At 34.1% G+C, this 12,246-nt stretch overlaps 1 protein-coding gene across 1 annotated transcript in view; it reads left to right on the top strand.

Annotated features, from left to right (window-relative positions):
• slc4a1b (solute carrier family 4 member 1b (Diego blood group)) overlaps window positions 1-12,246 on the top strand; it is a 38,574-nt gene that overhangs the window by 1,221 nt on the left and 25,107 nt on the right. The window contains exons 2-4 of the mRNA XM_067429331.1: window positions 1,808-1,930; window positions 4,238-4,369; window positions 10,387-10,557. Coding sequence (XP_067285432.1) covers window positions 4,303-4,369; window positions 10,387-10,557 — 238 coding nt within the window. The 5' untranslated portion in view covers window positions 1,808-1,930; window positions 4,238-4,302. The remainder of the gene's footprint in view (window positions 1-1,807; window positions 1,931-4,237; window positions 4,370-10,386; window positions 10,558-12,246) is intronic.

The raw sequence follows: 12,246 nt of genomic DNA, 5'->3' as shown, positions 1-12,246 counted from the left end.
TAGCAAAGATGTTACCACAGATATTGGGAATCCACCGCCATCATCTGACCTCCGTACAGTTTTTGGCTCAACGCCAACACTATGAGCTGAGGTGATTTGGGTGCTGAGAACAGTATCAAGTCATCACTCATACAGGTCAAATTATGGGATTAAGGTGCTCTTCAAAGCCATGTTTCCTGACTTGAGGCTTGTTCAGACATTTACATGTGGGATATATATATATAGCTAAGTTTGGACTGGCGCCATATATTTAAAAAAAAGAACTTATAGCCAAGGTCAACAGATGTGGTGCTTTTGTGATCATGTTTGACGAGACCCTGAACCAGACAACTAAAACCAAGCAACTGGACCTTCATGTGCAGTATTGGTTAAATAAATGTGTTCAGTCAAGGTTCTTTGGTTCTCAGTTCATGGGCCATGCAACTGCACAAGATCTACTTAAGCATTTCAAAGTAAGTTTTATCTTTCTTTTTATTAATGTGTATTGTATCATGTAGAAATGTAGGCTATCATAAGGCCACAGCATAAGTGTTTTTGACAGCTAGGTTAACAAGGTTATAGCTGAATTTTAAGTTCTGTACTTTCCCATCAGTAGTTCACCCTAAATCATTTACTCTCTTTCAACTTGGTCAAAACCTGTATGAGGTTCATTCTTCTGCTGAACACAGGAAGATTTTTTTTAAATTGTCGGCAACCAAACAGTTGATGGTCCCCATTGACATAGAAGTCCATCATACAATGGAGCGGTGTAAAGGTATATGACAATCCAGTGAATATTAGTTTCGGTTCCTCTCAATTCTGATTTCGTTTTAACTCATATGGTGGCCGATTTAGTCCAAAATTAACATGGCTTCCAGTTCGACCTCGTTCGAGACTGCCATCGAGTGGTAAAACGCAAAAAGCGAAGCTTGAATTTACGGGTATGTCCCTTTTTGGCTAATGTATACTTTCAAGATGGAGGGGCAACATGGCGACTGGCATTCGAACCCCTCACCCGTATGTATTTTCAATGGCATATTATAAACTTAAGAAAAAACTTTATAACTTGAAAGAAGTAAATATACATTAATGAGCACATATATTTTTGAAAGAACTAAGTGTTATAGCTAAGAATAAACTAAAAAAGTTACACAATGTAGCTTTAAAAAAATCATATTTTTTGTTCAGCAGAAGAAAGAAACTCATACAGGTTTTGAACAAGTTGGGGGAGAGTAAATAATGACAGAATTTTCATTTTAGGTTTGTCTGATTCAGGGTTTTTTTTCTTCCATTATGTTATTTGTGTTATTTTATCGTAATCTGTGTGTGTGTGTGTGTGTGTGTGTGTGTGTGTGCGTCCGTAATCCCTACGTTATGGGGACAAAATGTCCCCACAAAGATGGCAATATCCGAAATCCTTATACTTGTGGGGACATTTTTAGGTCCCCATGAGGAAAACATCTTATAAATCGCACAGAAGGAGTTTTTTTTTTGAGAAAGTAAAAATGCAGAATGTTTCCTGTGATGGGTAGGTTTAGGGGTTGGGGCAGTGTAAGGGGATAGGATGTACAGTTTGTACAGTATGAAATCCATTACGTCTATGGAAAGTCCCCATAAAACATGGAAACACGACATGTGCGTGTGTGTGTGTGTGTGTGTGTGTGTGTGTGTGTGTGTGTGTGTGTGTGTGTGTGTGTGTGTGTGTGTGTGTGTGTGTGTGTGTGTGTGTGTGTGTGTATTTCCATCGCAAGTATGGTCTTAAAATTTATGTAAGGTGGTATTAAAATGGTCTTAAAAAGTCTTACATTTAATGTGTTCATATCTGTAGACACCCTGCAACAGAGCAAGTGGGTGTGGGACTCAGCTCATGTCCATCTCCAGCAGGCAGTCCAGAGACAAGCTGACACCAGAAGAGGTCCCACTCCACAGTACCAACCTGACCAGGCAGAAGGTATGGCTCTTCCAGTACATGGGTCCATGATTCAGAGGCAGCTCAACGAGGTCACCTATCGTCTCAACCTCCCAGCCTGCACAGTATCGCATCTCACCATCTGTTATATTTGAGTGAAAAGAATCCTTAAGCCATCATTTTGTTGTCTATCAGACATATTTTTCTTAAATTAATTGAAAGTCTTTGGGATGTGCTAAAGTAGACTCTACAAAGTGCTTGGCTATTGCATTGTACATCACATGGATGGCCGTATGTGCTTCACTTGCCTGGGAAACACATGGCACCTGGATGCACTATGGGAAGAAGGCAAGCCAGCAGAGGCAGTGTGCTTTGCTTTGGGCAAAGTTCTGCCATGTGGATGTTACTTTGACACATATCACCTACCTAAGCATTGTTGCAGACCATGTACACCAGTGGTCGGCAACTGGCGGCATGCGGACTAAAACTTGCCCGATAATATCTGGCCCGTGCCCGCAGCCAGATTGTTTTGATAGCGGCTGGTTCTGATGGTTGGTAACGAGCTATTGAGAGCTCTGCAAGGAAACTTCCCTCATGTCAAGAGACGCTCGTCAGTGGCTTAGGCAAAAAGGTCCAGTGTTCAGCTTTATTGTTAGAGCTTCAGACTCCCGTGGGGACAGACCCGAGTTTAAACCCCGCTCAGAGCAGGCGGTGCGAACCCAGAAAATTATAACATTTACTTACAATCAATTTTGCCTTTTTTACTTTTTTTACGTCAGCATTTTTACAGCAATGTTTTATTTTGGGATGAATTGTGAGCTTTCATTTTGAAAAGTTATTAAAGACATTCAAGAGTCTGTGGAACTTATATTTGTGAGTTTCTGGACTAAACTAGTAATATTTAGTCAAGATTACTTGATCTGTTAAAGTAAAGACAACATTAGGGTTTACAGTGTAATCGCGCACCCCCAGCACGCAAACTATTTTTAAAAATGCAGTTTAGTACGTGAGGATGCCAAGGAATAATTCTGAGTGTAAAATTATGCTACGTAACGTAAAATAATTATTACAATATAAATAGTATCCAGATGTAACAAGCAAATTAAATACATTTATTATTCACAATATGGAAAGAGTAAATAATAATACATAGTTCGTTAAGAGCATGACTCAAACATGCCATTAATGGGCTTATTCAAATCCACTTTTTTTTCATCCATTTGTCCATTCCGCATCTTCAACATGTGTGTTTTAGCTATGGGGTCTGTGTTGCAATTGGGTGAATGAAGATACTTGCCAGGTTACATGTCAGTAGGCGACTGCTTTATTCATTTATAAAAAACAATTGATAAGCTCACTAAAAGTTGCAATATGTCAGGCAAATCCAGTTGTATTTTTCAGTTATATATTTCTTAAATTATCCCTTGACTATATTCTGGCCTGCCATCTAATGGTGTTTTTTTTTTTTTTTTGGCCCGTGGCCAAATACTGACAATAATGTAAAATGACAATACTGACAATAACTGACAATAGAACTGACAATAATGTAAAATGTGTACCTTGAATTCAATGTAAGTCACTTTGAAAAAAAAGTGTCTGCCAAATGCATAAATGTAAATGTAAAAATACTGGCCAACCGCTGATATACACCCTTTCACAAAGGCTCCGTTCGAGCATCTGTTAGATGTGCTGAACAAACAAGTTCGATCCATGGAGGCCCCACTGTTGTGATTTTGTTGTAAACAAAACATATTTTTTTAAATTTCAATATTTAATTGCAAGAAAATGTATTTCAAAGAGCAAGAAAATACATTTCCCAACCATAAAATGCATTTTAAAATATCAATAAATACAAAGTCACCCACCTCATCCCTAGGGGAGGAGTGAAGCCGCTTCATTTTTATCACAAATATTTTCCAACATGACTTTTGTTTGTGTTGAAATTTGCACACACAAACACGGAGTGCAGATCAGCAATGGACACATAGTGAAGTAAGAAATATTTTTTTTAGAAATCATTATGTTATAAGTAGAAAGAATTACCCTAACCAAACTGTTTCTAAACTCATGCACAATACACAATACACAATTCATTAATAAAATATTCAAAAGTGTGGATACACCTGCTTATTCTTTAAGCAGGTAATGATTACCAATTTCCACTTTTCAAAATAAGTAATTAAAGTGAACAATGTTACTCTGGCAAAACATACAGTACATATGCTGATAATAATGTTAAACTATTAGCATTGTATGAAACATTTTGTCTATCAACTTTTTTTTTGTATCAAAGCAAAAGCAAAACTGTATTTGTGTGTATTGACAACGTTCTCATTTGGTTTCATGCAGACCTGCCCAGATCATAATGGACGCTATGACCTGAGTCTTCACCCTGTGAGCCTTCATGGACAAAAATGGGACGAGAGATGAAGCGGAGGGAAATCTTCCTAAGGCAGCGCACTGTTCATATAGATGTTGAAGGTGAGGGGAAACGAGTGTCACTGGCTCTATAAGCATGATAAGATACAGATAATGCAAATACACACACACACACTGGATTTTTTTCAACCAGTGCACAGTTATCAAGACATACTGTTTACTGCATCAATATTATGGGTGAGTCCAAGAACGCATTGTCTTGGATGTGTTTGTGTGTGATTTAGAAAATGGAGATATGGATACATTTGAAAACTTTTGTGTCAAATTCATCCAAACATTTACATAAAATGACTTCGTACATTTTTATAAAAAAGTATATATCAATATTTTAAAAATATCAAAAATGTGGCCATGCTGCTTTTTAACAGTAAATTTTACTTCTTTTTTTTTAAATGTTTTTTTATATATGTTTTTTTTTTTCTAATGCAATTTGGATATTAAAGTTCCTTCCGTGTCTAAGCACTCTTTTAGGGGTCACTGTATGTGCAGGTTTATTTTATTTTTTTTACTGTGTATGAATAGAAATGTGTGTCTAGAGGTGTGTCTGATAGCTGCAGGTATACACAGACTTTATAAAGGTCTGCACATTTTTGTGAGGGTCTGTGACAGAGAATATTGCTTGAGCCGTAGGTTCAGATATTTGAGGTAAGTGTAATTACCAAACTATTGTTTTTAACTTTAATTTAGTAGTGTTGTTTTAACTTGACATGTTTTAATTGTTTTTTTTAAAACTGGGGTTTACTGCTATATATATCAAATATTTGAAACAGTCTATTCCAAACAGAAAATGCAATTAAATATAAAAAATGTATAATATTTGCCATTTACAATTGGTAATTGGATGCTGAAGCGTATAGAACAATATTTCTTTTTTACAAAGCTTCACTCGCTATATAACTAAGCAATTAGCATGATGACTTAAAAATGTGAAGGCACTTTAACATTTTGAGCAAATAAAACAATAGCACAAATTATTGCATGAGCTCAAATTATTAGTCTCATGCGATTTCTTTATTTACACATAAATTATTTAAATTCTTTATTTAAACACAAACTAACTCCAAACAGACCCACACACCAGATTTAGTGGCTAAATGTATAAATCAAGGTACAACAGCCACATCATTTGGTCCCACTTTATATTAGGTCTCTTTAACTACTATGTACAAACATTTAAATATAATTTGATATTATGCACTTATTGTGTACATACATGTTATTACATTGTACTTATATATTTTTTAAATACCTGCATATAGTTACATCTGTAATTACACTGAGCCTTTCCTTACACCTTTAAACCTATCCAACCACCAAACCTGTCGATAAACTAACCCATATCCCACCTCAATAGCAGCAAAGGGGTTTTGTAATACATTAGGAACACAATACAGTTTACTTATTTTTTGTAAGTACGTAGTATTTAAGTATGTAAGTATGTAAGTACATAGTATTTAAGGAAACCTAATATAAAGTGTGACCCATAATGTTAAGCCTTTAACAACAGAAGTCTATAAACAGTTTATATTGTAAATTTTAAATGATTGAAAGTTAAGAATACCCGTAGTAGATTGCAGTGTTACCAGATCAAAGTATTGTTTGCGTGTCAACACTATTATGCGCTCTATACACTTAAAAATAAAGGTTCTTTGTGGACATTCCTCAGACTGAAGGAAATAAAAATACATGCCTGTGCAGTAAGGGAAACAGCTCAAATAAACCTTTAGCTGTGTTCTGTCATTCTGGATTGCAGAAGAATAGGACATAGGAGAAGAAAGTTCAAGGCTGAATCTGAAGTCGTTACCCAAACCCTTTCCCTATGTTAGTCCACTAATACAGTTTACTTAAGGAGTGAATGAAAACGAGTGAGCGAATTCAGACAGCCAGTGAGTTGGCTGTACACTTGTTATTGAGGTGCATTGTGGGATTGAATGAGTTCACTTGATAATGTCCACTATGTTTTCACTACAAATGGCTGTTCTCTCAAAAAATGCCCTCTTTGAGGGTATAGGGGGCGATTTCAAATTCAGCCCATGACTCTGGCTTCGTTCAAAATCACCCCCTATGCCTTCATTCCCTATTCCCTACAATACTCCACTCGAAGGAGAGAATGAAAATTAATGTGTGAAATTTGTACACTGAGTTCGCCAGAAGGGCTGTTGCTTTTGCACATTTTATGCATGCTTTAATAATTATAGTAATAATCAATATTTTGAAACGTAGCCAACTGGCAGCTCCAGTAGTAATACAAATATTTATCTGGAACTCTATCATGGAAATTAACATGTAAAAAAAAACGTAATTAAACAATTTAATAATCAATTAAAAATAAATGTATACATGTATGAAATTATGCTGTACCCACATCGGACCAGCGGTTTGGAAAATGGGTGAATGGATGATTCAGGTGCGGGAGCCATTTTCAGGCAAGACTGGAATTAATCATAGACAGTAAAAGAAATGGACACAGCGACCCCATAGACTTCAACAGCGAAAAGTCATTTAGAAGCACTCACTTCCTCATGACTGAGCGAACTGCGCAGGCTCAGACTGAGATTGACGACGTAGATGTGACGTGACCAACCTGTCTGACAGTTGTAGGTCTTCTAGTAGTTGTGGAAAGTGAAATCTGAATCACGTTGTTTAAATGTTTTGTCCCGTTGCTTTTGGCTCACTATGGGCTTCTCCCCATTCTTCTCCCTTGACTTTATCGGGCTTCATCTCCACGTCCCCCCGACTGCCTCATAGACAGTAAAAGATTGCCTGCGAGCGTCTCCTCGGGTCTATACGGTAATTTCTCTACTGTGCGACAGAGTCGCATTGTTTAGGATCCAATCATCAACCTATCTTTTACAAAAACAGCTTCTATGGGGCGGTAGTGTAAGATAGAAGGCAACAGAGCCTTTTATACATTGTCGTGTTTCTTTAGAAATAAACAATGGACAAATGGAGTCTTTAGACGCCTCAGATGTAAAGTTATTCACTGTCAAAGTGACTCAAAAATGAATGGGAGTCAATGGGATTGCTAACAGCAGGTGATGGCTTGGTTAGCAATGGCCGCCCCTATGGGAGGTACGCTTTCCGGGTGCTAGATTACCCCCTTGGAATTAATTCGCTTTGACTGTCACAGTGCATTATAGGTATTCTCCTGACTTGAGAGTACATCGGTTTTCCTCTCGTGGTCCATTGTGGAATTGAATGAGTGCACTCAATATTGTCCACTATGGTTTCGGAGACACTACAAATGACTTCCCCTTCAAAAAGTGCCCTATTTAAAAGGTATAGGGGGCAATTTCGGACACAGTCTTTCAGCAAAAAGTCTCAAATAATTCTCAAATCTCAAATAATTTTGATCATTAAAATGGTTTAATTGGATCATTGCAGGAACAATGACACTGGTTAATAAAGTGAGATTAAATGCATAAATTATATGTGTTATTTAACTGATTAAATTTGTGTAATATTCAGAGTTAGCATTTTACTGTTTTTATACATTTTGAGTAATACTGAATCAGTTTTTGTGCAAGTAAGATGAGTAAATTATTGCTCAGATCTACAATAACTATCATGTTTACTCAGTGCACACAACACCTTTCCATGTCTCTCAACATGGGGACAGGAGAGTTGTCAGTCAATGAAATGTAAAACAAATAAACTTGCATTACTTGTAAATTTAAATGTAATGTGTTACTTTATAATTACTTTAAAAAAGTAATCTAATTATGTAACTCACGTTGTTTGTAATACATTACCCCCAACACTGTTTCTAGCTGCTCTGAATGAGCATATCAAAACCTATAATAATGAGCACTGTCTAGTAAGCACACATACATACATATTCCAGTTCCTTACAGTTCACCATGATTCTATTTTGACTTCCTGTAAAGTTTGACTTGAATTAATATGACAGGACACAGAAACGCTCGCTGATAAGTTTCCACATTTGCAGTCTGTCTTGTGCCACTCACGCTCCTGATGTTTTGAGGGTAAACATGAGCTTTAATTTATCTGTCATCACTGGACAGGAAACACACACACAAATACAGTCATACCAGAGGTCCCGCCATCATGTTTAAGTTGTCTACATCTCTGCTTTGAACTATAACAACCAGTGGAACAAGAATGATGTTATATGACATCTCACTGTTTCAATTTACTAAAAAGTAATAACATGCTGTATGTTCCATTCAGGATGTAGGCCTACATTATTCCTTGATCTGACCCTTTAAATGACTTGTGCTGGTCTAAACGAATGTAGTAGAGTATTCACTTAAAACGTAAATAAAATCTGTTCATTTACAAGTTCCCAAATGAAGCACATTTACGCTTTATGCTATTGGGGTTGCTTTTCTTCAGTACTTCCAGTAGCCCAAATAATATGATTTAGGGCATAGCTTTTACAAGGGCAAATAGCACCAATATAACAGGGTGGACTAGAGTTTAAGAGACATAAACTAATGTAAGGGTTTTACAAATTAAAAAAATATATGACAATTAGGGGTGTAACGGTACACATATTACTGATCCTTTTCAGTACAGCCATAAAGGCTCTATATATATATATATATATATATATATATATATATATATATATATATATATATATATATATATATATATATATATATATATATATATATATATATATATATATATATATATATATTAACTATATTCTAGTTAACCTGTTGATGATGTCGTCTTTATTTAATGTATGTTTAAATAAGGCTGTAAAAATTACAGACACTGCATAAATGATTATATTTTAACATCGATTTGGAGAGAAGTTAATGCAAAAACTAGCTTATATAAGGTTATATGTTTGCATACAATGTGTTATTTGAGTGTTGATTATTATATCTAAAAAATAAATTAAAAACAGTTTGGGCTCTGTTGTTAACCTTTAACATTATAGTATATTATAATAATATGCAAATAAAGGCTCCCTATAGTTTACAGCATTATCTTTAAGAAACATTTAGCTATTATCAAAATAATTTAAGGACAGTTAAAAAAAAATCAGCCAACCACTGTTTAATAAAAATATATAAAAAGCTATAATTTTAAACTGCTCAACCGAACCCATACCGAACTGTGAATTCAAAACCGAGGTACGTACCAAACCGTCAGTTTTGTGTACTTTTACACCCCTAATGACAATAAATTGCATTTTATGTCAAAGAGAATAATTAAATGTACTGTATATACTAATATTCAGAATTGCTATTTTAGAAATATATATGTAATCTTTATTTGAAAGTGAAGTTTAGAAAACATAATTGGGGACATGGGAATGTCAAATTTGCCTATCAATTTTCATTATTATTATTATCATTATTATTATTATTATTATTATTATTATTATTATTATTATTAATCTTAGTCACTATTCTTAGTTGCTGGACACTAACATATTAAATGTAATCTGGATTACATAGTCAGATTTCAAAAAGTAAATGCTTTATTTAGATTGTATTTTTTTGTATTATATTGATGGTATTGACTACAGTTACAGTTTTCATTTCATAATTACTTAATATTCACAAAATGGCAGTAAATTATTCAGAACTTAATGATTCTCTCTAATTATTCTTATCTTTTACAATGTCCTTTCTAAAAAAAAAAAACATCATATAAGATTGTACTGTTCAAATCAATGTTATAAACAAGTTAGGTTAAAAGTTATCAAAGTAATCAAAAGATTATATTACCTAAAATGTAAAATGTAATAGATTACATATTTATTTTAATCATGTAATTTTATTTAGTAATGGACCATAATTTGTAAGTAATCTTCTCTGAACTGCTCACCAGTCATTAAGAATGTTTGTGAATCTGGGAACATCTTTGCATGGAAACCCATGTAATACAGGAAGTTAATTAACATTTTATGTAAAATATTCAATTTTGTTTTATGGGAACATAAAATCCACCAAACTGTAGGAATGACCCATTATTACTCATGACATAGCCATGTTTTAAACTCATTGTCATGTTTAGTGTACTGAATGATAGATAGCAGAGCTGTTTATTGTCATTTTTTTGTTATCTGTGGTCAGACATGAATGAGTCGGCGAAGAACCCAAACCAGCAGAGCTATTGGCAGGAGACGGGCAGATGGGTGGGCTATGAAGAGACCTATGATGTTGAGGCGGGCCGCTGGGGTCCTTCCCACATCTCCTACCTTACCTTCAAGAGCCTGGTGCAGTTACGCAGGACTATGAACACGGGTGAGTGAGTTACTGTGAGGTCGTTACAGGGTCAAACCTGCGCTCACCTCTTTTTTTATACAATATAATTCTTTTAATTTACATTAAATTCAAATCAGTTTCTTCACATTTCCTATGTCAAAGCTGTCTCATGATCACTCTACCAATCATTATATGCTTAATGGATCTATAATTATGTATGTTGTTAGTAATTGTTATTCAATCAATCAATCAATCAACCAACTTTATTTATATAGCACTTTTACAATGACAATTGTTTCAAAGCAGCTTCACAGTATCAAACAGGACAATATTGCAACTAAATTTGCTTTGCCTGTATAGTCGTCCTGGAGAAAACAGTGATGTTATCAGCTTATTTTAATATATCATATAGCGACAGTATTATAGTTTACAGAATTAAATAAGACCTGTTTAATTCATTTTATTTGTATATTTAGTTGAATAACTTGGATCATAATTTTAGTGTCCCCAACTGTGCAAGCCAAGCCAAAGGTGACAGTGGGAAGGAACCAAAACTCCATCAGGGCATAATGGAGAAAAATAAACCTTGGGAGAAACCGGACTCAGTCGGGGTGCCAGTTCTCATCTAGCCTATTAACAAACAGTGTATAATTATTAATCTGGCAACCTTACAGATCAGAAATCATATTAGTTTGGAATATTCAAAATTTCTTGGTATCATGCAAGAGACAGGTTTATTTAGGATTACAGCAAAAACAGTAGTACTGTTAAATATTATTCATTTAAAATAACATTTTATTCCTGGGATTTCAAAGCTGAATGTTTAGCAGCTATTACTTCAGTCTTCAGTGTCACATGATCCTTCAGAAATGATCATTTTAATACTGATTTGGTGTTTAATACAAAATTTATATTCATAATCATATTTGATAGAAATCTTGATATCTTTTTCTCAGAAATCTTTGATAAGTTAAAAGTTCAAAAGAACAGCATTTATTTGAAATCTAAATTGCTTGCAACTATGTAAAATCATTTACTATCTCTTTTGATCAACATTCTTACGTATATAAGTATTCTTTTTTTAAAATCTCACTGACCCCAACATTTTGAATTATAATGTATCTTAAAATAATGTATACATGAAGCAAATTTTAATTAAGCTTTCATTTTAAAATAGCTTGCAGTAAAAATAAGTGAACATGTTTAATAAAACATATTTCATATAATGATTAATAAATATTGTATAATTTATATAATAAAAAATTATAATTTATTATAATTAAGTGTTGTTAGTGTATTGACGTACATAAAACAACTGTATTAATATATTAAGAAATATGTATATGTATGTTTGGTTATGACTTATAAATGACAGTTATGGAAGTGTTCCTAAGGATTAACCCTTAAACACGGGTCTTTAGTGACCCGGGACGTCTTTCACTACCCTTCTCCTCCTCATTCATTTTTTAAAGTTAGACATCATCATTTTTAGTATTCTTCGATCAATTAATTATAAACAACGTAAGAAGAAAAAAAGAATAAAATGACAAAAGAATGCTCTTTTTTCTCATAATTGTTTTTGTAAAAATTGTATAGATTCACAAATGACCTGAGGTGTGTAACAGTTTAAGTATATTTTTTCTGTACAACAATAATTTAATCTTTGATGACTTTTGAAGATGTTAAAAGTTATATCATGAAAATGATGATCTTCTGTAATTGTTACTC

The sequence above is a fragment of the Pseudorasbora parva genome, chromosome 21, assembly GCF_024679245.1.
Source record: "Pseudorasbora parva isolate DD20220531a chromosome 21, ASM2467924v1, whole genome shotgun sequence".
In the NCBI taxonomy this organism is placed as follows: domain Eukaryota; kingdom Metazoa; phylum Chordata; class Actinopteri; order Cypriniformes; family Gobionidae; genus Pseudorasbora; species Pseudorasbora parva.
The sequence above is the reverse complement of the archived record's forward strand: the minus strand, read 5'-3'. Positions and strand labels throughout refer to the sequence as shown.